The sequence below is a fragment of the Rhinolophus ferrumequinum genome, chromosome 4 (assembly GCF_004115265.2).
Source record: "Rhinolophus ferrumequinum isolate MPI-CBG mRhiFer1 chromosome 4, mRhiFer1_v1.p, whole genome shotgun sequence".
Lineage (NCBI taxonomy): Eukaryota > Metazoa > Chordata > Mammalia > Chiroptera > Rhinolophidae > Rhinolophus > Rhinolophus ferrumequinum.
Window position 1 is genome coordinate 75,969,347 of NC_046287.1, and position 27,303 is coordinate 75,996,649.

The 27,303-nt window shown below is 37.0% G+C and overlaps 1 protein-coding gene and 1 pseudogene across 2 annotated transcripts; one reads left to right on the forward strand and one right to left on the reverse strand.

Annotated features, from left to right (window-relative positions):
- Positions 1-270: 270 nt before the first annotated feature.
- Positions 271-25,686, reverse strand: LOC117021398 (cytochrome P450 4V2). 2 transcript variants are annotated; one of them, XM_033104507.1, is made up of 12 exons: positions 25,323-25,686; positions 18,874-18,986; positions 17,398-17,483; positions 16,442-16,632; positions 15,994-16,063; positions 12,673-12,799; positions 10,044-10,229; positions 6,989-7,091; positions 2,892-3,026; positions 2,622-2,801; positions 1,734-1,906; positions 271-561 (listed from the first exon to the last, which is right to left on the reverse strand). In XM_033104507.1, exons 1-11 carry the CDS (start codon positions 25,531-25,533, stop codon positions 1,734-1,736), a joined length of 1,575 nt encoding a protein of 524 aa, XP_032960398.1. In that variant the 5' UTR covers positions 25,534-25,686; the 3' UTR covers positions 271-561. The 2 variants fall into 2 exon arrangements, with proteins under 2 accessions (XP_032960398.1, XP_032960397.1); XM_033104506.1 differs by having other exon boundaries at positions 271-1,906; positions 25,323-25,685.
- Positions 3,320-6,982, forward strand: LOC117021399 (protein SET-like; annotated as a pseudogene).
- Positions 25,687-27,303: the final 1,617 nt, after the last annotated feature.

A 27,303-nucleotide genomic window follows, 5' to 3' on the forward strand; every position in this document is an offset into this window, starting at 1 on the left:
GTCACTAAAAAAATTTTAAAAAAGGCAAGGTTTAAATGCAAGTGCATAAAATTGAAAAATAATACTAATTTTTTTTAATTAAAGTTTATTGGGGTGACAATTGTTAGTAAAGTTACATAGATTTCATGTGTACAATTCTGTATTACATCATCTATAAATCCCATTGTGTGTTCACCATCCAGAGTCAGTTCTCCTTCCATCACCATATATTTGATCCGAAATAATACGAATTTTCATGACTAAAACATTAATTATCCAAAGTCATCTCAGAACAGATTTTCTACATATATCCACTTCTAGATAATGGAATTTGCCATGTGATGGAAATCATTTTTTACTATATAATATACTTTCTTGAATGTTTCTCATCCACTTAGGGACTGACTTGTCTGCTCTGGGGCTCTTTGAGATAATAAAGTGGGTAGAGCTGTTGACACTGACCTAAATGTCCCAGACTGTAATATGGCTTTGGTTTTGTAACCTCTTCCTTTGATATCCAATGAAGAATACATATTACATCCTCCTTCTTTGTTGCTTCTCTCTGCTATTGCCTTTAGAAAACTGAAGAAACAATGTTATTTAAATTACTTATTTAAAAAAAGTTTTTAAAGTCACTCAATGAGGGAATAGAGATATCGATAGAAGTAAAATTCAGGGGATGTGTGTCAGTTATCAGCTTGATAGGTATGTTCTAGAGGATTGAATTTCCTGGAAGCTTAATCCTAAACTAAGTGAGACATTACTGAGTTACTAAATATAGATGAACGGCTTCTATTTTCCTTAATGATGGAAGAATTTAGAAAAAATATGCCAAAATCAGAGGCAGAAGATCTGTGTTCTAATAAGACACCTAGTTATAGAGCTGAGGTTCATAAAACAATAGAATATTGTGTATCATATTGGAAGTGGAGAGGTTTGAAGTATAGGCCTCTACCTATTTCCAGCCCTGTCACCCACCAGTGGCACGACTTTGGACAGAAACTTACCTTCTCATTGATCTTACTCCCTTACTTCTAATGAAAAGGACTATAACGAGATGAACTCTAAGGTCCTTCCAAAAGCCATTAATCAACCTTATGAGGCACTGTGAGGGATTGGAGAGTACCAGGAGGAATCTCTCCCAATAATATGTGATATACAAAAGTAATCATGATATTATATAGAATAAAATGAAGCCTATAAGTACATAGTCAAACGAGAACAGAACCTATGAGTCAATTTATAAATCATCTATTCTAATTGATAAAATCTGAAAAGTATCATCATAATTCTTCTCATAACTGATGCCATTGATACAATTTTAAAAACTTAAGCTCCTTAAGTCTAAGTGCTTAATTACTTACCCTTTTCAAACTAAATGTATATGTATACATGCATATTTATGTTCCTGAGTCAACGAGAATACCTTAAAAAATTCTGGGACCTCAACTAAATTATATCCTTTGGGTCTATCAGTTGAAATTTCCCTCTGTTGAGAAACTTGCTATATTCTTATTTGGGTACCAATATCAGTCAACTCTACTTTTGGGATTAAAACCAGGGGTAAGAACTATGGTGGTGATGAAAATATAAAAACTTTTTCTTTGTTACACTTGACCCTAAGGTAAGTGAGGACAAGAAAAAATTAGGTCTAGGGATTAAGAATATTGAATTTACGACCTGTAAATTGTAAATGCAAAGCTTCCCTTACAGAAAGGCCTTATTTGTGAGAAGGGCACAGCCCAATAACACACTTAGGATTCATCTGTGTTTCTCCTCTTCAACTTGATCCAGATGCCATTAATTGGACGAAGAATCAGCTCTCCTGACAGACCAAGTTCTTCTCTTTTCTGGGTGGATTCTACCCAAAAATGCCTCAGGATGCAGGAAAGAATGGTCTTTTCTTCCATCATGGCAAATCTTTGACCTTCAAGTTAATGTAAATAAATCACTGTAATTACATATGTTTCTCAAATGTGAGAAAGAACAGATCCTATTAGAGGAAGCAAGCAATGTGCATTTTCACAGAAGGCCCAGGAGGAAGCAGAATCACCTGGAATGCTTGTTAAAAATGAAGATTCTTGAGTGCCCTTCCCCGATCCCACCCCGTGCATCTGAATAGCTGAGGTGGGCTAGGAATCTATATTGTTCCAGCACCTTAGATTAAACCCTGGGCTCTTTGAAGCATGAGAATCACTACTCTTGAATGCTTTCTTAGTGGGCCTATAATGTAATTTACTATAGAGTTACCAACTACGTATCAGGACACAGATACACACAGAGGAAAAACTATGTGGAAGCATAGGGAGAAAATAGCCATTTCCACCAAGGAGTGAGGCCTCAGAAGAAACCAGCCCTACTGACACCTTGATCTTAGACTTCTAGCCTTCACAACTGTGAGGAAATACATTCCTGTTGTTTAAGCCACCCAGTCTGTGGTACATTATTATGACAGCCCAAAGAGATCAATACACTTTATGACAGTCATATTTGAAATCAATAATGTATAGTAAAGTGGAGAAAAAATAAAACAACTTTTTTTTTTAAAAGACTTGTATATGGGATACTACATCTCAAAGAAATTATTATGAGAAACTCACTACCACGGGTGTCTAACAGTCAAACCAATTCTGAATACAAACCTATACAGTTTCTGGGTCCAGCAGAGAAGGGCACATATGCGTATGGGTGGCGTCCTTTCGAATTCTCGGGAAAGAATCGCTCTGGCTTAAATTCTTCAGGATCTGGGAAGTATTTTGGGTCTCTATGCAGTGCATAGAAAATAATGAGTGCTTGAGAGCCTTTCGCGATGTTGTAGCCCCCTGTCAAGAAGTAGTCAATATACATGAGAATGGAGCAAGACAGACATTAAAAATCCATTCTCCTTACTGCTTTAATTATAGAACTCTTACCAACATTGCAATTTTGATTAATGCTACGGGCGATCATAGGAACAGAAGGAAAAATACGAAGGGTCTCCTTAATAATGCATTCCAGATATTTAAGTTTCTTCAGGTCTTCTAAGGTAGCAGGACGATCAGACTTCCCTGATTAAATACATGAAATAAATAAAAGAAATAAAATAAATGAAAATATTATTAGGGCTTGGGGGATAAGGCATCAAAAAAGAATAATTTAATCAATACATTGAATGTCAAATTCCCAGAGCTAAAGTAGAATTTCTAACATTATAGATAATCAAAATAAATGACATAATATACTAAGTAAAAGAAACCAGACATAAAAGGTCATATAAGAAATACACAGAGTAGATAAATCCATAGAGATAGAAATTAGGTGTTGATAGGGGCTGGGGGAAGAGGGAATGGGAAGTGGCTGATTAATGGTACAGGGTTTCTTTTTGGGGTGCTGAAATGTTTTGAAATTAGATAGAGGTGATAGTTGCACAACATTGTGAATGCACTAAATTCTACACTTAAAATAGTTCATTTTGAGTTCTCAGAGCTTCTTCCAGAAGTGTATCTTTTCTTGGGTCAGATTCTTGGTCTTTCACCTGAGCATGGCCCCAAATGCCCTTTATTCCTACCTCAAAAAAGAAACCAAGACTGCCTCCTACCTCCAGGCTGGAGGACACATCAATCTCTCTGGATTTGCCAAAGGGAGAAAAAGAACAGCAAGAAGCAACTGAACATATTGATTAAGTACAAATTGAAATAAACTGATGTAATGAACAAGCCAGTGAGGAGATTTTGAAGGTAGAACAGAAATATAACTCTACCAATCATTTTTTTCAGAAGCGATTGTAATTAATTGCCAAAATCCCAAATTTTGGGGTAACATTTGCCAACTATCCCTAAGCCTGCACTTCCTAGGGAGGACGATGAAAAGGCACTGTGTTATTTGACCAGAATTGAAGTGACAGAATTTAAAAATATTAAATCAAGTCACAGAATAGATTTTCACTTTGATGGAAACCCTTCCTTTGAAAATAAAGTTCTCCCCAAAGAATTTCATCTGAGTGAGAGTGGTGATCCATCTTCAAAGTCCACAGAAATCAATGTAGAAATCTGGAACGGATTTGATGAAATGTTCAATTCAAATGCAGAATGAAGCCAGCAGGAAAAGACAGCATGAGGAACAAGAGGGATTTTTTTTCTCTGATTTACAGCCATTCTGAAGCAGTGCAGATGAGTTGGGAGAGGTCATCAAAGATGATATTTGGCAAAATACAATACAGCACACCTTGGGTCCTGACATGGATGATAAATAAGGGGAAGGAGAAGAAAAAGATGATGATGATAAAGAAGGAAGAGAAGGAGAAGAGGATGAGGATGATGATGAAGGAGGAGGATTGAAAGATAATGAAGAAGGGAATGAGGATGAAGGGGAAGAAGATTATGAGGGGGAGGAAGGAGGGGAGGATGAAGACAAGGAACACGAATGGATCTCTGTTCTCCTTTACACCCTGGTTCTCAACTTATTTTGGGGGGAAATACCTTGAGCAGAATACTGGTGAAAGAATCTCTACCTCATTCTGATCCAAATTCATTTTTATCCCTTCCTGTCTCAACAAAAACTTTATGGAATCAACACCACCATGCTCTGTGGGAAAACTTTCTGTTCCCTTAGCTCTGCTGGAGGCTGGAGGGTGCTCAGCCCTCCTCGTGTAGTGGTGCATGGAATTCTAGCTTTTTCCTTTCTGTCTCTGTGTATTGAGCTCAGAGATTACACTGTGAAGCTATGTGAATACAGATAGTTAGCACGTGTCTGTCCACTGTCTCTTGCATAAAAATTTTATTAAAATGTTAAAAAATTAGGTTTATAGAAGGTCCACAAAAGGTGGGTTTGAGACATTTGGGTGGGTTAAGTGGGCATTTTGACAACATCGCTTCTCCTTTGGCATGTTTAATTGTGATGTTTGATGGACATCCTTGCAGTTTAAGATGACATTTTTAAAATAAAATTCTCTACTAATGATGACTTGAGTCCTGCCACTTGATGGGAGAATAGCAAACCTGTAGAATCTTATTTAGAATTGACATTCTCTATTGTAATTTTGTCCCTATTTATTTTTAAATTATCTTTTCCTTTCACTGGAAAGAAAAGATAATGTTTAGTTTTAAACATTGAAAGTGTACAAGTTGCTTTGTTATGATAAAACTAAATGCATACACAGATACACACACACACAGGTTAATTTTATGTTATGTGAAGTTTACCACAGTAAAATAATAATAATAATAACAACAAAAGTAATCAATACTTGCATCTCAATATCCAAAGATCAGTCGCTCAAAATGTTTTAAAACTAATACTGGGGGGAGGTAGAAAAAATGGTGAGGCACAATTAACAAAAACATGAGAAGCAGTGGAATAAAGATTCTAGTAATAATGGTGTTACTAGTTATGTGGGATCTGAAAGCATTGGGGAGACCAGCAGTAAACTAGAAAATGTAGAGGATACGAATATGTGACCATATTCCAAAAGAAGTGTGTTTTTAAATACTAAATTTACCTACCAGAGGTGATCTGAGAGGAATTAAAATTGATATGAAAAAAAATAAAATGACTGAAACAGAGCCAAGAAGTTTAGATTGTCTCCAATCTACAAAATAGCCTTCCCTCTTGATATGAAATTCCAGTCCTCAAATAATATGAACACGAAATTACTTTTCCAGCTTTACCTCTCAACACATCTCCCAAATGTCCTGTCCCTTGCTAGTTACTATTATCCTCCAAACTTTTCCACTCTGCCGTTGTTTATCTGGTTCCCCTCTTTCTAGAATGCCTTCCCCTTTCTTCTTTTTTCCTTTATTTTTCCTTCCCCACTTCTTCTCTTTATGAAAATACATCAGATACTACTTTGTTGATTGGCCAGCCCAACCTTTTCCTTTTTCCTTCCAGCTATGAGAAGCCATGTGACATGTGATTAAACAAAGGATAACATTGATGGCACAATGCATAGCCTTTATGTGGTAGGCTGATCATGCCCCCAAATATATCAGGTCCTAATCTCTGGAACCTATAAATATTGCCTTATTTGGGAAAAGGTATCTTTGAAGATTTTATTAAGTTAAGCATCTTAAAATGAAATTATCCTGGATTAGTCAGGTGGGCCCCAAATGCTATCACAAATGTCTTTATAAGAGAGAGGCAGAGGAAAATTTTACATACCCATAATAGAAAAGAGATGTGAAGATGGAGACAGATATGGCCATAAGCTAAGGAATGATGGTAGCCACCAGAAGTGACAAAGAATGGAGTTTCCCCTAAGCCCTGCCACCACATTGATTCAGTCAGTGACACCGATTTTAGATCTCTGGCCTCCATCCAGAACTGTGAGAGAATAAATTTCTGTTGTTTTCAGCCACCTAGTTTGTAGAATTTGTTATAGCAGCCCCAAGAAACTAATACATCTTTCATGCCCTCCTCATCTTTCTTCTTGCCTTAAAGATAAACATGAGACCTGGAACAACAATGAAGAGAAGAAAAGCCATGATGGTAAAGATGACAGAGGAAAAAAGAACAAGCTTGGGAATCTGATGACATCCCTACTGGCATCAGCCTAGGACTCTTTACCTAGAGATTGCTGGTTGTATAGTAGAAATTTATGTCCTGTCAGCTTAACCCATCTTTTCTCTCATTTGTAGCCAGAAGCAATCCTGTATGAAACCACTTTCCTTGACCCCTCTAATTAGCTTCACCTTCTCCTGTCTGCTATCGAATAGCACCTTCTTCATATCACTCAAGCACACAGCTGTGATATGATGCTTTATATGCAATGTCTGTTTCATCTATTAAGCAATGAGGTCCTTGAAGACAGTAACATTTATCTAGCCCAGTGCTGTCACATGCCAGGCAATTAGCAAATGCCTGTAAATGAAGGGATGAGACCTTGCAAAGACCAGTACCGGAAGGGATCCCATATGGAAGCCTTCCTGCTTATTACAGTGTATTTAGGGTAGGTCCTATTGTATACCTTAAGGAGTAAGAATGACATTTGCTGACTTGAGACCCACAGTGTAACTAGTGAAGGGGCCAAACATACCGAACACTTCATCCAGTTCATTGTCCAATGTTTTCTGGACTTCTGGATAAGAACCCAATAAATATAAGGCCCAGTTGATTGCAGCTGCAGTTGTATCATGGCCCTACAAGTGTAAGAAAAAAAAAGTAGTTTAAAAAACATGGTTCAAAATGTCCTTCGATAGACGAATGGTTAAAAAGTTGTGGTACATATACACAATGGAATACTATTTGGCAGTAAGAAAAGATGAAATAGGACCATTTGTGACAACATGGATGGATATTGAGATTATAATGTTAAGCGAAATAAGTCAGACAGAAAAGTAGAGAACCATATGATTTCACTGATATGTGGTGTATAAACCAAAAACAACAAAAGAACAAGATAAGCAAATGAGAAACAAAAACTCATAGACACAGACAATAGTTTAGTGGTTACCAGAGGGTAAGGGGGGTGGGGGGTGGGAGATGAGGGTAAGGGGGATCAAATATATGGTGATGGAAGGAGAACTGACTCTGGGTGGTGAACACACAATGTGATTAACAGAGGATGTAATCAGAATTGTATACCTGAAATTTATGTAACTTTACTAACAACTGTCACCCCAATAAACTTTAATTAAAAAATCAATCAATCAATCAATCAATCAATCAATAAATAAATAAATAAAAGCATGGTTCTATTAAGATTAGCAATGCTAACTTTATTTGGAACTGTCTCCAGATTTGACCGTTGTAATATAACCCCAGGACATAACAAATAAATTTTGTACAGTATTTCACCTTGGTGAGAAACAAACAAACAAAACAATCCCTTCAAAGTGGAGGCCTCTGCTTAGAGAGGGATTCCAAGGCTACACAGAGTTGCACGTTTGGTGAGAAGTGGCTGGGCCAGGCTGAGAAGAGGCATTCCGAAGAAACTGAGTGCACTAGACCTTTACTCAGGGGAAAAAAGTCTGACTTTTCTAAGCCAACTTGCCAGATCTGTACTTTTCTACCTTCTCCCATTTGTAAGGTAGGGAGGGAGTATATGTGTGGTTCTAAGTAATATTCTCCACATCAAGACATTGATAAATAGTCTCATTTAATCCTTGCTGAGTTAGTATAGGCAAAATACTAAACACTCTACGGAAACTAAATCAATTATTCTTCACAAAAACTCCACAAAATAGGAATACTTGATACTACTATTCACATTTTAGAGATTAAAAACTGAGACCCAAAAAGAAGCTAAATGACTTTCTCAGGGCCAGATAGCTTAATAGGAGGCAGAGGCAAGACTAGAACCCTTGGAGTGTCTGATGCAAAACAGAGCCCACACTCTTCCCCCTGGGCGTGTGGAGGATCTGGGGAAAGGACACTCCAGCTCTAATACTAATATTAACACCCTGGACAACTTTATTCTCTGCCCACTCAGTGTATTAGGCTCTTATTTCTTATCCCCATCTCACCAGGATATTTTCACATGTAAAAATGGTAACTCCTTCAGAAAACAAACATATTTGGAAAATAAATAATAATATTATAGCTCTATGAATAAGACTTCTAGAAAAATAAATTATCTCCTCTATGGAAGATCTTACTTTTCCATTTTCCCTAAGTGACACAACTGATCACTGTAATATTTCATTCTCTGGGCAGAAATTGCCAAACAGCTTCTTGAGAATTATTCTGCAATTTTGAAAAATATATAGTTTACAAGTCTTTGATATTGGTGTGTCATTGCATTTTCTTACTCTTGAAGTTTCTTTACAGAAACAACTCTGAACTCCAGACACGGTCTGACCCATTTCACTCAGCTGATTACCAAAGTCACAGAAGGAAGTGCTCTTGCTCAATAATTTTTAATAGCTTTTCTTGAATTTTTCAGTGGAACCCTGACCCAAATGTGTAAGAGAAGTTGCTGAACTTCCTGTTTCATTTTCTCTTCTACCTGAAGACCGCAAAACGTACAGCATAGAGTTGACAGAAGCACACTGGTGGAACTGAGAAGGGGCAAAAACCCTAATATCTAATGGCTGCCACCTGGGGCATGAATGGCATGGCAGTAATAACCTTATGGAGGAGGTCACAGTATCACAGTTGTGCACGATATCCCTCCTATTTAATGTGAAGAAGAAAAAGAATTTGAATTTCAAATGTTAGAGCTAAAAGAAAGAGATCCTAGTTTGGTTGTTTTCATGAAAGTGAGTGGTTACTGGTAGGAGATGGATGTGTGTGTATGAGTATATACATGTGTAGGTGTGAATGTGTAGGTATGTGCATGTGTGTGTATGTATGTGCATGTGTGTGTGTGCATGTGTGCATGCAGGGTGGAGACATAAGAAGGTGTCTCCACTTCAACATCAAATAATAGCCAATATGCGCTGCATGCTTCGTGCCAGGCACGATTCTTGGTGCACTTTAGAAATCATTCATCTAATTGTCTTAACTATTCTGTGAGGCCCATGCTATAACAATTTGAGGGATTCAAATAACATGTTGAGGGATTCACTCTTTGGAATATTTAACATAGAATTATCTTTGCCAAATATTCATCTTTTTTTCTTTTCTTTTTTTTTTTTTAACTATGAAGAACTGAAATCCCTATAGAATCACAAACTGGTTAAATTCTCTATTAGAGGGCTCTTATTGTCTTCTTTAGTTAGGGCAGCTCACAGCAGTAGCTAAACGCTCATGTCTAAAACTTGAAAAAGGAGGGAGTGAAGAAACAGACTTGCAGGTTTTGGAGATTAAAAGGAAGGGGAAGCATGAAGCAATATAGAGAATGGACAGCAATTTCTGACTGCTCTTCTGCTTGGAAAAGTCTGATGAGCCTTAGGTTTCCTTGAGAAAAATATGTGTCTACCGCTGTACCCACCAAAAGTCAAAAGCTTTTTCTGAAGAAGAACGTTGATCTGGTTTTTCAATCTGGGTTTTACATTTTGTAATTTCTAATTTCAATATAATGACTCTTCCTCAGTTATATTAAGCTACTTTAAATTTTCAATAAATTTTTAAAAATCATGCTAAAGATTATTTTTAAAAAGTGGAATTGGTTTAATAACACCTGAAATTAACATGATAATACAAAATACCTCAAACATGAAAGTGTCCACTTCTTCTCGAATATCTTCATGACTTAGCTTGTTCCCTTCATCATCAGTCACATTCAAAAGCATGTCAAGAAAAGCCTGGCGTTTGTTTTTGGAGAAGGTAGTGCCCTTGTCATCACCTTTACATTCTTTATCCCTCTTCATTTCATTGGCCCGTTCAGCGATGACCTGTACGATTTAAACAATCACATGCTTTTGTTTGGAATTTGATATAGCATACTAATATATTTTCCAATGAAAATATACTAGCTCCTTTAATTTTTTCTACACTTTCCTGTTCTTTCTAACTCAACAATAACTTAGGCTTTTGTGAAAAACATAGTAAAGCTTCCTGTTAACATTTTTAGGGCCTTATTTGATACGACTTGTTTTTGTGTGTGTGGGGGGGTGGTTATTGGAGAATATGGAGGAACAGTGTATTTCTCCAGGGCCCATCAGCTCCAAGTCGGTGTCCTTCAGTCTAGCTGTGGAGGGCACAGCTCAGCTCCAAGTCCAGTCATCGTTTTCAATTTTTAGTTGCAGGGGGCGCAGCCCACCATCCCATGCGGGAATTGAACCAGCAACCTTGTCGTTGGGAGCTGGCACTCTAACCAACTGAGCCATCTGGCAACCCTTCCAGAAGTGCAGCGGCAGCTAGTTGTCTTCAATCTAGTTGTGGAGGGCGCATCTCACTGGCCCATGTGGGAATCGAACATGCAACCCTGTTGTTCAGCGCTCATGCTCTAACCAACTGAGCCATCTGGCCACCCCTGATAAGACTTAGAAAAATAAATTTAATATAAGACAAATTCATGATTTCCAAGGGCAATTTTTGCAGTTTTTCAGCATGGGAATAGAGTAGTAGTAGTTTACTAAATAGGACCCTCGAGTTCTGAATGAGTTAATGAGAAAAAGTTTAGGTGGTGGAGAGAATGCAGTCATTATGTAATAGAGTAAGTAAAGATCACTCTAATTACATGTTGTATTGGAAATAAGAATCACTCTGTATGCTTGTTGTTCCTTCTGCTTAGAATGCATTATCCTCAGATGCATGACTGGCTCCCCCACTTCTTTCAGGGCTCTGTTTATGGTCACACTATCAGAAATACCTTCCCTGATCATTGCCACCCTAGTCCCTAGCACTCATTATCTTCCCAAGCCTAGTTAATTTTTTCCATTTCACTTATCACCTGACATTATTGTACTTGCTACTAGTTAGTGTCTTTCTCCTCCAAATTGAACGTATCATCCATGTAGCAGCAATATGTCTTTGTTCATTGAGATATTTTCAACTTTTACAATACTGCTTGGCATTCTAAGAATGTTAGTTAGATACTTGTTGAATGAATAAAAGAATAAAAGCCCATACACATAATTTGGTTATACATTTCAACTTCCTTTTCCTATCAGGCAATTGACCAAACCTTCTACTAAGTAGTTTGAATGAACAGATCCCAAGTTCTTTGAAGGGCAAAACACCTTGTTTTCATTTATTCTGGGTGGACCCCTAGTGTTCAGTATGCAATTTTCAATATTTATTAAATATTTATTATCCATCCAACTTGGAATTCATTAATTATTGATATTAATGTATGGAATTTGAGGGAAAGTGTTATTATACCCATAGAATACAAACTGTTCACCATTTTCCTATTACCAGGTGATTACACTCCACTCCACTGCGGGCAGTTCAATCCAAGATCTCAGTCATCTAACATCTACTGACTCTGTAACCACTTGATCTGTTCATGGTAGGCAGCACCTCATTGAAAGGAAGCGATTCCAATATACTTTAAACCAAAATTTACAACAAAGAGTAAATATAATTACTAAGGCACTTTTATCAGTATCTTTAAGTTATAATTGGATGTATATTTTCAATTCAATTTTGCTTTTTCATAAACACATCTTTAACACAAAGACTGACATCCTGTATCCAAAATAACATTACTATCTCCTTGTTATTGAAAACAATATGTAGTTAATTTTTCTTTTCCAAGTTAAGATACAGTGCTCGCTTCGGCAGTACATATAATAAAATTGGAACCAAGTTAAGATACTGCTATAAATGCCCTTTGCCTTTGAAAACTACTGCCTAATCCAAACATTTTCCAGGAGATTCTTATAACACAGACTCTTGTCTCTTTATTCTTTTAGCTTAGCACCCTGTTTGTCAATAAATAATCATAGCTCATATCACATTTTGCAAATATTTGTTTATAGACAAACTCCCCTACTAGGATAACCACTTTCAGGGTAAGGAATATTCATTACTATATTTCTAACACTTGTTTACCACCTAGTAAGTGCTTAATTAATATTTGGTGCATACCTAATTTAAATGTAATCATGTCACCTACTTTTTCCCATTATTATTCAATCCATTATTATTCAATAATTTCCATTATTATTTAATTACTTTATGACACACAGGCCCCATGGTCCTACACTGGTTATACTAATAAAACATAAAAATCATGGACCTATAAAAGTTCCAGAAATGGATAGCAGTGATGGTTAACATAACATTGTTAACGCACTTAATGCCACTGAATGTTACATTTAAAACGGCTATAATAGTACATTTTATGTAATGTGTGTTTCACCACAATAAAAAAAATCGAGGACTTACATTGTTGGTAAAAGCATGTACAATCTTTAGGCACCTTTTGTGTTCCCATCCTTCCTTAAACAGAAGGAATGAAAAGTCAAGCCAGAGCCAAGGCACCCTCATTCTTCGATATATCACATCACTCATCCTATAAATAGGGAAAAAATACATCAGCTAATACATCAAAAATGTGTATTGCTTGAGCACCTATTTGGCACCTGGTCTCAATGAGAGTAATGTATGACAATGATGATGATTCATCTTAGAGGCTACTAAGAAATCCCTGCTTTATGCTCAACAATAAAGTCATGGGTTATTATACCACTGAAGCTTAAAAAATGAGTGGGTTCTTTAGAAAAATCTATTATAAAACATCCTTACTAGATGACATCTGATCTCTGCTTCTGTTTTCCAAGAAGAGTTCCAGACGGCCACAATTGCCTGTAGCTCTTGTACCACAGGGTGAAATGAAATCTGCTTTTTTTTAATGTCCACTCATTTGCCACATCACTCCTCTGGAGTGACAGAAAACTAGTTGTCTTCCTCAACAGAAAAGTGTTCATTAAAATCTATCTGTCACATACCTGTCCTGAGTATCTCCCTTGTCATTTCCAGTGACAGAGCAGAAAGATATCTATATGATCTCCTCCATTGTGACTGGCTTAGAGACCAACTCTTCAGAAAGGCCTTTACTGGTTACTCAATCTGTGGGACCTGTTTTCCTCTCTAATGTTAACTTGATTTTTTTCTTTCTAAGCAATTATTAAACCTTATGCTTATATTTATTTGTTTCAATCAATGCTTATCTCCGTTATTCTGTTTTATGGAACACTACCTTATACTGTGATTGGCAGATTTTATATATGTTAAATAAATATTTGTTAAGGTGAAGTGAAATGAGCAGTGGACTTAAAGGTAGAATACATCAAATCAAACCCTGGCCCTGCCTCTTAATAGCTAAATAATAAAGCAATTTTTTAAATTAAAATGATTATTTCAATTAAAAAATAGTACATAATCAGTGCAGAAAATATCGGAAAGAACTATAAATAACAACAAAAACAAAACACAATAAGAAAGAGGAGCACACCAAACAACAATAATCACAGCTAACATTCTGGTACAGTACATTATAGTTTTTCTATGAATAATGTTTTATACCATCATACTGAAAAGATTATTTTTATGCTATCTGACATCAAACTATACCACAAGACTATAATAATCAAAATAGCATGGTATTGCCATAAAAACAAACACATAGATCAACAGAACAAAATAGAGATCCCAGAAATAAACCTACCCTTCTATGGTCATTTAATCTATGACAAAGGAGGAAAGAACTTACAGTGGGGTAAAGCCAGTCTATTCTATAAATGGTGCTGGGAAAACTGGACAGATACATGTAAAAAATGAAACTGGACCTCCTCCTTACACAATATACAAGAATCAACTCAAAATGGGTTAAAGACTTAAATGTAAGACCCAAAACCATAAAACTCCTAGAAAAAACATAAGCAGTAAACTCTCTGACATTGCTCTTAATGATATTTTTTATGATCTATCTCCATGGGCAAAGGAAACAAAAGAAAAAAATAAATAAATGGGACTACATCAAACTAAAAAGTTTTGCACAACAAAGGAAACAATCAACAAAATGAAAATACAGCCTACTGAATAGTGGAAGATATTCCCCAGTGATATATCTGATAAGAGGTAAATATCCAAAATTTATAAAGAACTCATACAACTTAACACCAAAAAAATAAACAATCCAATTTAAAAATGGGCAGAAGATCTGAATAGACATTTCTCCAAAAAGGACATACAAATGGCCAATAGACATGAAAAGAAGCTCAATGACACGAATCATTAGAGAAATGCAAATTAAAACCACAATGAGATATCACTTCATACCTGTCAAAATGGCCTTCATCAATAAATCAACAAACAAGTGTTGAAGAGGATTTGGAGAAAAGGGAACTCTCATACACTGTTGATGGGATTGCAAATTGGTGGAGCCACTACAAAAAATGGTTTGGAGTTTCCTCAAAAAATTAAAAATGAAACTACCTTATGATCCAGAAATTTTATTCCTGGGTATTTATCCTAAGAAATCCAAAACACTAATCTGCACCGCTATGTTCATTGCAACACTATTTACAATAGCTAAGATATGGAAGTAACTCATAGGTCCATCACTAGACGACTAGATAAAAAAGATATAAAGATGTGATAGACACACACACACACGGTGCCAAAAAATGTATACACATTTTAAGAAAGGGAAAAACTGTATTAAAATTGTAATACTCAATATATACTGATAACAAAAGATGAATAAAAATCACGTTTGACTTCTGCAATTACGGCGAACTACTGCTTGAGCAACACTGACCAAAGTGTTCACTTGTATACATTTTTTTGGCACCCCTGATATATATATATATGTGTGTGTATATATATATATATATATATATATACACACACATACACACACATACACACACACACACATATATATATGTATGTATGTATGTATGTGTGTATGTATGTGTTTGTGTGTGTATATATATATATATGTATATGACACATATATATAATGGGATATTACCTGGCCATGAAAAAGAATGAAATCTTACTATTTGCAAGAACATGAATGGACCTAGAGGGTATTATGCTAAGTGAAACAAGTCAGACTAAGAAAGAAATATCATATGATCTCACTTAAATGTGAAATCTAAAGAACAAAATAAATGAACAAACAAAACAGAAACAAACTCATGAACAAACTGATGGTTGCCAGAGAAGGGATTTGGGGAGTTGGCTGAAAAAGGTGAAGAGAAGAAACACAAATTGGTAGTTATAAAACAGTCGCCAACGTGTGAAGTGCAGCATAGAGAATAGAGTCAGTAATGTTGCAACAACTATGTATAGTGTCCTGTGGGTACTAGATTAGAGAGAGGATCACTTCTTAAATTATAGAAATGTCTAACCACTATGCTGTACACCTGAAACTAATATAAAATAATACTGAATATCAACTGTACCTGAAAATTTTTTTTTTAAATTTATCTTTCTTTTATCACTTAGTACCATAATGTAATCTCTGAAATATTATAAAATAATCATTTAAAGTTACTGCATAATCTGGGTGTGCTGTAATTTATACCACCATTCCGCTACTGTTGAAATACATGCTTAAATTATTAGGTTGATTTTTAGTATAATGTTTCAATCTAAAACAAAACAATACAACACAGACAAAAAAATTATTAGTGATAATTTTTTAAAGCACTAATCAAAAACAATTTTTAAAATAATTAAAAGGACTCCATTTACCTATAAACTGCACGGACATACTCAGAATCATTATTACTCTGAGCACCAATATTCTTGCCCATAGCTGTTTCTGTAAAATATGGGTGAGAAGCAACCATTCAATTCATGCACATACTTTGTGTTTATTTTCCAGTGGTAGACACTTGAAAAAAGACATACGTTCTAATATATTTTAGAATTGTTCATCCCACTTTTTCACTCTTGTACCTTTTGCTTCCCCTATTCCCTTTCTTTCCTCTGACCTTCCTGGCATATTCGCTCTGTGACTGCTCTGCTCAAAGCTCTCACAGTGGCTACTGCCTGTAAGGTGGCTAATTTAGCATAGGACTACCTAGAAGAATCCAATATCCTTTCCAAACCCTTCATTTGCCTCCCAATGGATGTTATTTTCTATTTGGGTCATTTTATCCTTACACCATACTTTTATAAACAAATTAGTGAGACTTACCACAGATTATATCTAAGGCACAAAGAGTGATGTAAAAAAAGCAGTTAAATGCTTCTTGGTTAACATGTTTTGCTAACTTATTAACCAATATATTCGATTGTTCATTCATGACATCTAAGAAATCTTCCAGAATTGTAAAATGGAAAGTGGGTGTTAACATTTTCCTCCGGGAGCGCCATTTATTTCCAGTACTAGAAATACAATACATGGTTACAAATAAAAGAAAAGCAATATCCAAAACAAATAAAGTATAGTCAAGACAACAAAATTCTACTGAAACAACTTAAACTACAGATTCTCAGATGCTTTGGTCAGAATGACAAAGAAAGATTCATATAGTTACAGAACATGGATATTTTGGATATTTTTCTATATCAATATTTAAAAAGCATTCATAAAAATTGAAAAATTTTAGAATTTTTCTAAACTTATAAATTCTAAGTTTCTAAAGATTAGAATTTATTTCCTCCCCTCTATCACTACTTTAGTCCTCAAAAGATTGATATGCTCAGTGAATCTACTCTGATCTCTACTATCTGAATTCTCCAAAGTCACCACAAAGTCCCTACCCTTCTCTTTCTCAGTCAATGGAGTCCTATTTCTGGATGCCAGCTCAAGGATTGAGGTTACTATACATCTTTGAGGCTGACTGCCTTTTTCACTGAATTTTCAAAATTTCCCTGCTCCAAATACTCCTTTTCTTTACTCCATTTATTTCAGGACCTTCTAATTCTTCTTGGAACACTGGTGATCATCATTACTGAATACCGTGGCTAGAGATTACTATACAACCCGGATTCCTGTATGTCAAAGGCCCATTTCCACCCAACCTTTCCTTCCAGTGTCTCCCTACTACCTGATACTAGTACAGTCTTGCTATAGGAAGGCTAACTTGTGTCAATTGCTGACATAACAAGTTACCCATGAGAAAGCTTTAGAAATTTACACTGACGTACCTTGTAAGAAGTCCTAAGCCAAGCCATGGTTCTAGGAACTTATACATAAAGGATTTGTCAATTTCCTTTGAATTAGTTAAAATCACCTTAGAAAGAGAGGGGGAAAAAGAGAGAGATATAGATATCAAAACAATCATCTCAATTATAAGAATACCTGGTTAGAACATAACTACTTTTTAAAGCAACATTTCATAACCGTTCTTTCTCTGTGATTCATTTTCATTCCTGTGCCTCAAAGAATTTTAGTTAAAGTTTTGAACATATAACTGTCATTTAGTCTTAGAGGCTAAATGGAGTTGAGAGAAAGGAAAATGTCCAAGATGGTTCCCTGATTCCTGCCATGAACTAGGAACCAAGTGGAGTCTTTTACTGAGGGTGAGGAACAAGGGGTAGGAGGCAGATGAATCCAAGGATGACCACATCTAGGAAGATGGAAATCACAAGTTCATTTTCAAGTATGTTGACTTGGAGGCATTCAAGTTGCCATGGTCTGAAAGCAGGTATGAGGCTCAGGATTAAGGCTTGTACTAGAGGTACACTTTTGAATGTCTCCAGGATATAACTAAATTGGGAGCCATGAGTGTTATTGGGTCACATTTTAAGTCAAAGTGAAGTAGAAGGGATGAGCATACTAAACAAAAAGTACTTCCCAGGCTTCTGGCTCAAGTCCCTACTCTGGGCAGATCTTGATCCACATAAGTACTTATACTAAGTCAGCAGTGGCTGAAATCCTATGTTTGGCCCTTTTATTATCTACTCTGGACCAGGATTCTGCTGTGTGGTACCAAAGAAACACCAACATTTTCACCACAATAACTAAGAAAGATAAAATTTCCTAGGAAATTCTCTTTTTAATTTTGTTCCATGAAGAGGTCTGTTTATCCCATTTTTATTCCCTGACTCAAATCTTTGTCTCCTTAAACCACAATATAATTTCCCCAATGTCATAATAATAAGTAAAAAGTATACCATTTTTTGAGGAGTAATTTCAATAGCATGGATTAATAATATCTGACAAATCAATATCAGATTAGCACTCTCTTTTAGGGAAATTAACTTGGAATAATAAATGTATAATGGATATGAGACTAAGAATTTTGAGGCAAAAAACTCATATTTGATTAGTCTTATATTTTTGGAATCTTAAAACAGTGCCTGGCTGGTAACATGTGCTCACCTGATAGAAAAATCTATTTATGGTTCTATAAAACTGTATCCTGCAGACTTTCCAAAAAGGAACAAATATATTGGGACCTGATAACAAATGAGTATAGACATCTAGAGGCTACTACTCTCCCCAGGATTCAGACTATACCTGGAAAGCATTAAATGGCACCTACATAGTCTAAAATATTTAATGGAATGCTCAATGTACTGAAGTCAATTTAATATAAGGACATATTCACTATATTGATTCTGATAAGTTCTCACACCATCAAATATACAGTGGAATATTGATATTTACCACAGACTCACCTCCACAACTTCTGCATTATACATGGCCACTACTGGCATTGGTCCAAGCCAGAGTTTCAATAGTGACACGTCTCGGTTTCCTTCAGTGTAAGAAATCATCTGCTGAAAAAATTCTGGGAGAAAACATTTAATTTTGAATGAATTTCTTATAGTGTCTTTTGGGTTTTTTACTTTTTCACTTTGGGCACTCAATTAGTATCTCCCAGGTCTCTCACATCTTAAAGGTAAAACACAGGTCCCTATTAAATGATTTAATGAATTATGAAGGTAATTTAATTTAATCATGAGTGAGATAACACATATGAAATGACCTGGCTTACTGTGAAATGCCAAACATTGGGGATACTTGTGGTGAGCCTTATCATGTGCCTTTCCCAAGAACACTGAGGCTATTAAATTTCTCCAGGTTTTGCCTCAGGCTACTCTTTTATAAGAAGGAAAACCTGTCCTGCATCTCCATCACTGGTAGATAGATGCTTCCCTTCTACTCTCTCTAAAACAGGATTGAGGTTCCTCAAACGATGGAGAATAGAACTACCACATGATCCAGTAATTCGTCTTCTGGGTATTTACCCAAAGAATCTGAAAACACTAATCCAAAAAGATATATGCACCCTTGGTCTTGGAGACACTATTTAAATAGCCAAGACATGGAAGCAACCTGTGTCCATCAATAGGTGATTGGATAAAGAAGATGTGGAATATATATACAATGGAATATTGTACATTGTATATAGTCTCTTTTGTTATAAATTAATTGACCATATTTGCATGAGTTTATTTCTGGGCTCTCAATTCTTTCCATTTATCAATGTGTATGTTTTTATGCCAATTCCATACTGTTTTCAGTATTATAGCTTTGAAATATAGTTTAAAATTAGGAATTGTAATGCCTCCAGCTTTGTTCTTCTTTTTCAAGATTGCTTTGGCTATTCAGGGTTTTTTGTGGTTCCATATAAATTTTATGATAAGATTGCTTGTTCATTTTGTGTGTGTGTGTGTGTGTGTGTGTGTGTGTATGTAAAATGCCATTGGAATTTTTATAAGAATGGCACTGAATCTGTAGATTGCTTTCAGTAGTATGGACATTTTAGCAATGTGAATTCTTTCTGCCCATGAGCATGGAATATCTTTCCATTTATTTGTGTCTTTCTTAATTTCTTTCATCAAAGTCTTATAGTTTTCAGTACACAGGACTTTCATTTTCTTGGTTAAATTTATTCCTAGGTATTTTATTCTTTTTGATTCAATTGTAAGTGGGGCTGTTTTCTTAATTTCTCTTCCTGATAATTCATTATTAGCATAAAGAAATGCAACTGATTTTGTACATTAATTTTATATCCTGCAATTTTACTAAATTTGTTTATTAGTTCTGTTTTTTAGTGAAGTCTTTAGGATTTTCTACATGTATAATAATATCATCTGTAAAGGGAGGCAGTTTAACTTCTTCCTTTCCAATTTGGATTCATTTTTTTTTCCTTGCCTAAATGCTCTGCTAGGTCTTCTAATACTATGTTAAATAAAAGTGGTGAGAGTAGGTATTCTTGTTTTGTTCTTGATCTTAAAGGAAAAACTCTCAACATCACTTGTATGGAATTCTTGCCAAAAATGCATAATCTCAACCAGTTATGAGAAAAACAACAGACAAACCCAAACTGAGAGACATTTTACAAAATACCTGACCAACACTCAGCAAAAGTATTAAGGTCATGACAGACATGGAAAGACTGATAAATGATCACAGATTAGAAAAGACAATTACGGGATACAACACAAGGAAACACAATTACTAAATGTCGGGTGAGATCTTGGATTGAATCCTGAAACAGGAAAAGTACATTACTGGGAAAAGTTATGAAATTAAAATAAGGGCTATAGTTTTGGTAGGAACATTGTACAAATATTAATTTTCTAGTTATGATCATTATACTAATTATGTAAAATGTCACCATTAGAGGAGGCTGGGTAGACGGCATATGTGAACTTTCTCTGTACTAGTTTTACAAATTTTCTAGAGTTCTAAAATTATTTAAATAAATACAATTTTAAAAGTAAAGGGAGTTTTATTTTTCTGAAGGTAGAGATAAGAAGTAAGCTGGAAGAATGTTAAAAAAAATATTTTGTTAGTTGGAGACGAACACAAACCACAAATATATAAATAATGTCTTGTGTCCTTATTTTCTTTGATATAGGGGAAAAAAGCTTACAACTTAAGAGTGTAGGAGGTGGCATTTGGTTTGGAAATGTGACAAAAATGTGGAAGAACAATCATAGTGAGTATAAGAAAGAATCATTGAGCTAAAAAATATTACTGAGCAGCATTGAGGACAAAGTTGGGCTTACGTAAGGAAATTTGGTAGTCCATCAAATCCAGGACATGTCAAGAAATGAGAATTAATATGATGGAAATACCTTAATTATCCCTAAAAATACAAAATGCTCACACATGCATTCCACAGGCAAAGAATATGCACCTCTATAGGACCCAGTCCCTACTATCAAGGAACTTATAATCATGAGAGATGGTCACTCCTGTAACTGATCACAATACCAGATAAAATGAAACGGGGGTTAAAATAGAAGTTTAAGTCTGAGGAGTTTTTGATTTTCATTGAGAGGACTGGAGAAATTTCATGAAAGAGTTAGAATTTGAGTGTGAAAGAATGAGTTGGCTTTTTATAGGCAGGAAAAGAAAAGTTAGGGTGAGGAAAAAGAATGTAAACCCAACAGCAGAAATAGCAGAGCAGAGGCATGGAGGACTGAAAATTTCCTGTAGGTTCAGCCAAAGCATAGGATGGGGGATGATCACCTTGGTGGAAGAGAGTGGAGTGTTAGAGGGCTATGGAAGTTTGCTTTTCTTTTATAGACTCTAGGCCATAACTGAAAGTTTCTGATGAGGACTAGCATGGCTGGAGTTGTATTTTATAGGACAATAACACTAATAATGTGTCTGAGATTTGTGAATAACTTGGGTGTGCTGGGACCACGGGAAGCTTCTGGGAGTGGGCTGGGATTCGCTGCAGCCAGGTTCAGGCGCCCTGGTCCTGCTTTATGGCTGGCCCTTGTGTTGAGTGTCAGGAAATGGTGACCATCGATCCCAATTACAATACTGAAGTAGTGAGGAAAACTTGAGAGTCAACACTTTCTGTGCTGATATCTGTGAGGCTTCAATCTAGGGAATACAGCCTGGCATTAAGGGAGGTCAAACAATGACAAATCTCTCAGTCACGGAATACCATATTGGTGAGTGCCACCTGGGTGGGAACAGGACAGTAGCCAGTGACTAAAGGATTAGGACACAGGGCCCAGACCTCAGAGAAAAGACCTGGCAAAGGTTAGACAGAGCCCAAGTAAGTCAACATGAGGTCGAGGGAGGACTGGAGTGCTAGCTAGGGAACTGACTACCCTTTAAGAAATGAGGCAGAAGCCTCATTACACTGCTAGCAAAATCTAGGTAGGGATGGATGAAGAGGAGCAGGCTAGCTAAGCCTCACCACAGTGAGATGAGAAGCACTATTGTGAAAATCACTAAACAACTGAGGAAATTGTCCACAGTTAAGTAACCTGACCAATATTACAGAGCTAATAATAGATGGTGGAACCTGGCTTTGTACCCAAGGTATCGAGGCCCAGAAAGGTGCCACCTTAACCATTACATCATACTGCTTCAAAATGTCTTCCAGTCAAAACAATTGGCTAAATTGCTGTGAAAAGAGCTAGGTTAGATCACCAGTATCAAAATATCATATCATGCTAATAGACTGACTGCCTTGGTCTAAATCTTTGGTTTGAAGGTATCAGGCCCAATAGCAGGGAGCAGCTGGAGAAGACAGGTGTTGACATAATGGACTGGAAAAACAAGATCTTTGAGTTCAAAAGGCTAGTTAGAAGTCAACTGCAATATTCTAGGTGAGATTACTAAGACCAAACTTCGAATAGTAGCCACAAGATGAAAGTCACCATCTCTAGTATAAGAGACAAGTTCACTGAGAACAGGAAATGTATCTTAGAATGTTCTTATATCCTCAAGTTTGCTGAGCTCAATTCTGGGCACAAAGCAGGGCCTCAATAAATGCATGATTGACGACTAAAGAACTTACTTTAATCAAATTTTAGATAGTGATCTAGAAGCTGCATTAAATTTAATCTTTAAAACAACTCTGTAATATAGTTTACTTTTACAAATAAAGGGTAAAAAACTTTCACTTAGAGAGATTTAAACAAACTCTCAAACAACTTGGTTGCAAAGCTGGAAACTGAGCAAAGCTTTGTCTGATGCCAAAATCCAGTACTTGTTGATAGATTAAAAAGTCCCTTTGTAAAAGACAATATATTGTCATTCTGTTCACTCAGAAAATAACTCCAAAAGGAATTACTTTCAATAATCCAATCAACTCAATTTGTTTTTGAAGCAGGTCTTATTCACTAGAAATTTCAATTCTTAGAAAAATTCACCAAAAGAATATGATGAGAAGTATATTGTTTCTTGTAGGGGGCCAGGGAGAGTCTATATTTCTATATAATTATTTTTAATATATAAAGCCTTAAAGCAGAAGAAAAGATTAGCTCTGCATTTAGTATTAGCCATGATGATTTTTGCAAATGTAATTTTCGTATCTAAATGTGTTGTTGCATCATTTATAACATTAGTCACATTGAAGTTGGTTGGTGAAAAGTTTACTTGGATTTCTTCTGCCAGAAATATTTTCAGTATTTTGGTAGCATTCTCCCATGAGGCTTCATCATATTCCTATGAAGTTGAAATGGTGGCATTATTTTTATTTGGAGTAAGAGAAGTGGAAAAGAGATAATCCTTGAAGCTTTGGAGTTAATATTCAGCCTGTAAAACTATTAACAATCTGAGGGGGAACTGGGCTCTGGCCCCGGGCTCATTTTTTTTTCTTTTTATTGTTGTTGTCTTATATTTTTATTAAAAAATATAGCTAACACACAATATTATATTAGTTTCAGGGGTAAATCATAGTAATTCAACATTTATATACTTAAAGAAGTGATCACCATGATAAGTCCAGCAAACATCTAACACCGTACGTACCACATTATTACAATATTATTGACTATATTCCCCATGCTGTACATTACATCCCCATGACCTATTTGTTTTTTCTGGAAATTTGGACCTCTTATTCCCAATTCCCTTTCCCCCCCTTTTTAAATTTATTAATTACCATTGATATTCAATATTATTTTATATTAATTTCAGGTGCACAGCATAGTTATTACACATTTACATAATTTAAGAAGTGATCCCCTTGGCTAGTGGGGGCGATAGATAGGAGGGGGTTGGGGGCCAGAGAGAAAAAGGTAAAGGGAGTTAGAAGTACAAATTGGTAGTTACAAAATAGTCATGGGGATGTAAAGTTAAACACGGGGAATATAGTCATTGATATGGTAATACCTGGGCTCATTTTAAAATGCTTCATTTTGGGCAATTCTTTTCAGCTCTTGGTATCACAACTTATACACCCATGCAAATGAAGGGTTAAGATTTAATTCACACTCCTGAGGGGGGACTGCAAATATCAGGCACTTTTTTGAGCTTTCTAACTTAACCTGATTTTTTCCCCATCAACAAAGCATAATATCAATTTATCTATTTAAAAGATGATTTCAATTAAAAAACCAATTCACTCTTTAATAAGTAAGGCTTTTAAAACTTGCTGTATGACTTTTCAGGAAGGCCCTACCATGGTAATTTATTTATTGTTATTATGTAACCTCCTTAAAAGGGCTAAGAAATGAAAGTAGTGGTCAAGTCTTGTGATGGAGGGGGATGGGGAGGTGGGGTTCAAATGAATCTCTAGTTCCTTGTTTGAGAGAGAGAGAGAGAGAGAGATGGAGGGAGGGAAGGAGGGAGGGAGGGAGAGAGAGAGAGAGAGAGAGAGAGAGAGAGAGAGAGAGAGAGAGAGAGAGAGAGAAAGAGAGAGAGAGAGAGAGAGAGAGAGAGAGAGAGAGAGAGAGAGAGAGAGAGAGAGAGAGAGAAAGCTTTCTAAGTTATTTCTGCCCTTAAGTCTTTAATAGCAAAGGCAGAAGAAAAGAGTGTTTTGAGATTGGAGCAGCTTGGAACTGGGAAAAGGAGAAGAGAAAAAGCATAAAGACAGCAGTTTAGAAATACTGTATTCTATAGTCCACATAAAGTTCATATGGAACGGAGGGCACTAGCAATTGTGTCAGGTGTCAAAAGCAAAACTGGATAGAATTGGGAATCCATTCTCCAGGGGGTGACGGAGTCTCCTCTCTCCTTGTAGCTCGCACTGCAAGTCCTAGTGTTCCAGGCTGATGAGGACCAGCTGGCGGTGTGGCCCCAGGTCTCCAGCTCCGGGAGCAGCTCCTGCATGCCTAGGACTCCCTGCTAGGCGGGGTCGCGCGGGCAGGGAGCCCACCGGCCCTCGCGTTAGGATGCGGCGGGCCTGAGCGTGGTCTCTTACCTCTCGAGTCCGGCTTTATGATCAGCGAGTGTCCCAAAAAGGGGAGGAAGCCCGGTATGCTCGGGATTGACCTCATGTGATGCCATTTCTGCGCGTAGCTCGCCACCATCTTCAGGAGGTTCACGATTAGGGTGGCGCCCACCAGGGAGACAGCACTTATCGCGCCCCAGAGCAACACGTTCCGCCCGAGGTTCACCAGCCACAGCGCCATCCTCGCACCAGAGGTCAGCTTCGCACTGGGACTGAGACTAAAATGACAGCAGACGCGATGTGCTTGGAGTCGAAGGCGTGGTCCAGCCCCTGGAGTTCAAGTGTAGTGCTGGGAGGAGCTCCCGGACTCCTGGAGGCGGGCATGTCCCGGAGTGGGAAGAAGTGGCCCCAGGCGGGTAGGCACCAGCCTGGCCACCCACAAGCGGGACCTCCCGCTGCAGGGGCCGCCCTGCCCCTCGAGACTAGGTTGGAACCTCCCAGGCTCCGAGGACAGCACCACAGGGGTGGGGAGTGGGAGTGGGGGTGTCATTATGCAGGACAAAAGCCTACATACAGAATGCACGCGGGCCTCATTGTTTGGTTCAAGCAGAAAACGAAAGACCGGAAGACAGTGTCAGGGCCCTATAGAGTGTGCTGAAAGTAATGAAAGCAGATGAGTGGGGCGGAGAACGGAATGAAATTAAGACAGCTTGGTGATGCAGAGGCGCGCTGGGACGAGGGTGGGCTAATCTGCGGGTTACAGGACTCGGCTGCTGGGCATGGCAGATTTCCAGCTCGGGTGAGCTGTTTTAAAATGGAAATAAAGAGGCATCTGGTTTGAAATTCAGCCTCTGGAGTTACTTGTGTTCCCTGGCTGGGTATCTAACCTCATGCTACCTTGCACAACCCCAATCGATAGTGTCCACTCAGCTGCGACCGGCTGCCTGAGAAAGGTGGATTACATCATTACATCATGACTTCCTTTCAGGACCATTCAAAGCAGCTTCCTACTTTGATCGAGAGTAGCCTAGGGACACCAACCTTAGGGGTACCGGTTAAAGTTTACATCACGACACTGACTGAGTCACGGGAGAGCTGAGTAATGTTGTTGTGATCCAAATGTTTTCCAAAAATACCCTTGAGACCAAGCCAAGTCAACAGGTAACAGAACAAGAGGCGGGGAGGAGAGGATGAACGTCAAGGTCTCTGAAAGCGGTGGAGATAAGAGATGCTGGGAAAGGAGTTTGATAAAGAGATGATAGTTATGGAGTGCTCTCAAAAGGAAACAGTCATAAACCACTGAGCCTGAGGAAAATGGGAGGACAGTGAGAAGGATGCCTCTGACTACCAATTCCTCTGTTTTCTCCAGGCAAAGGGACACCAATCCTGACTCTGGTTCCCCTGTCTACCCTCAATCATTCTTACAAAGGGTCTGGGCTAGCAGTGTGCCTCTCCTAGTAGCAGGTCCCTAAGTTATAGGAAAAGTGACAAGGAAGATGACATATTGAGAAATGCTCTGGATCCCTACTTGCTGACTTCGTTTTACTTGCAGCTCGTGTATAGGTTGCCCATTACCACTTGCAGGGGCCTCTTTGATGTAGAGAAAAACATGCCTAAGACTTTTCTCCTATCGAATTTTTTTTTTTTAACATCAACTTATGTACTGATGTAGAAAAATGTTTGTGAGATATTAAGTGAATAAAAAATAAAACAAGTTTTATCTGTTGCAGAACATCATATAATGTAATGCCATCTTTTGGGGGAAAGTTTCTCTACAGCTAGGCAAATATCTGGAAAGAAAACTACTGATCAACTGAGTGGGAATGGAGAAAAACGTACACTTTTTATTTTATTCACTTTGATATTATTTAATCATTTTAAGACGTTTAAAAAATGTGTTAATTGAATACCTTTAAACATATCTCACCGGCTTTAGTTTTGTTCTCTCTAAAGGTCAATTCCAGCTACGAAAGAAAGTATAGGATTTGTCTATATCTGACTGTCTGCTGGT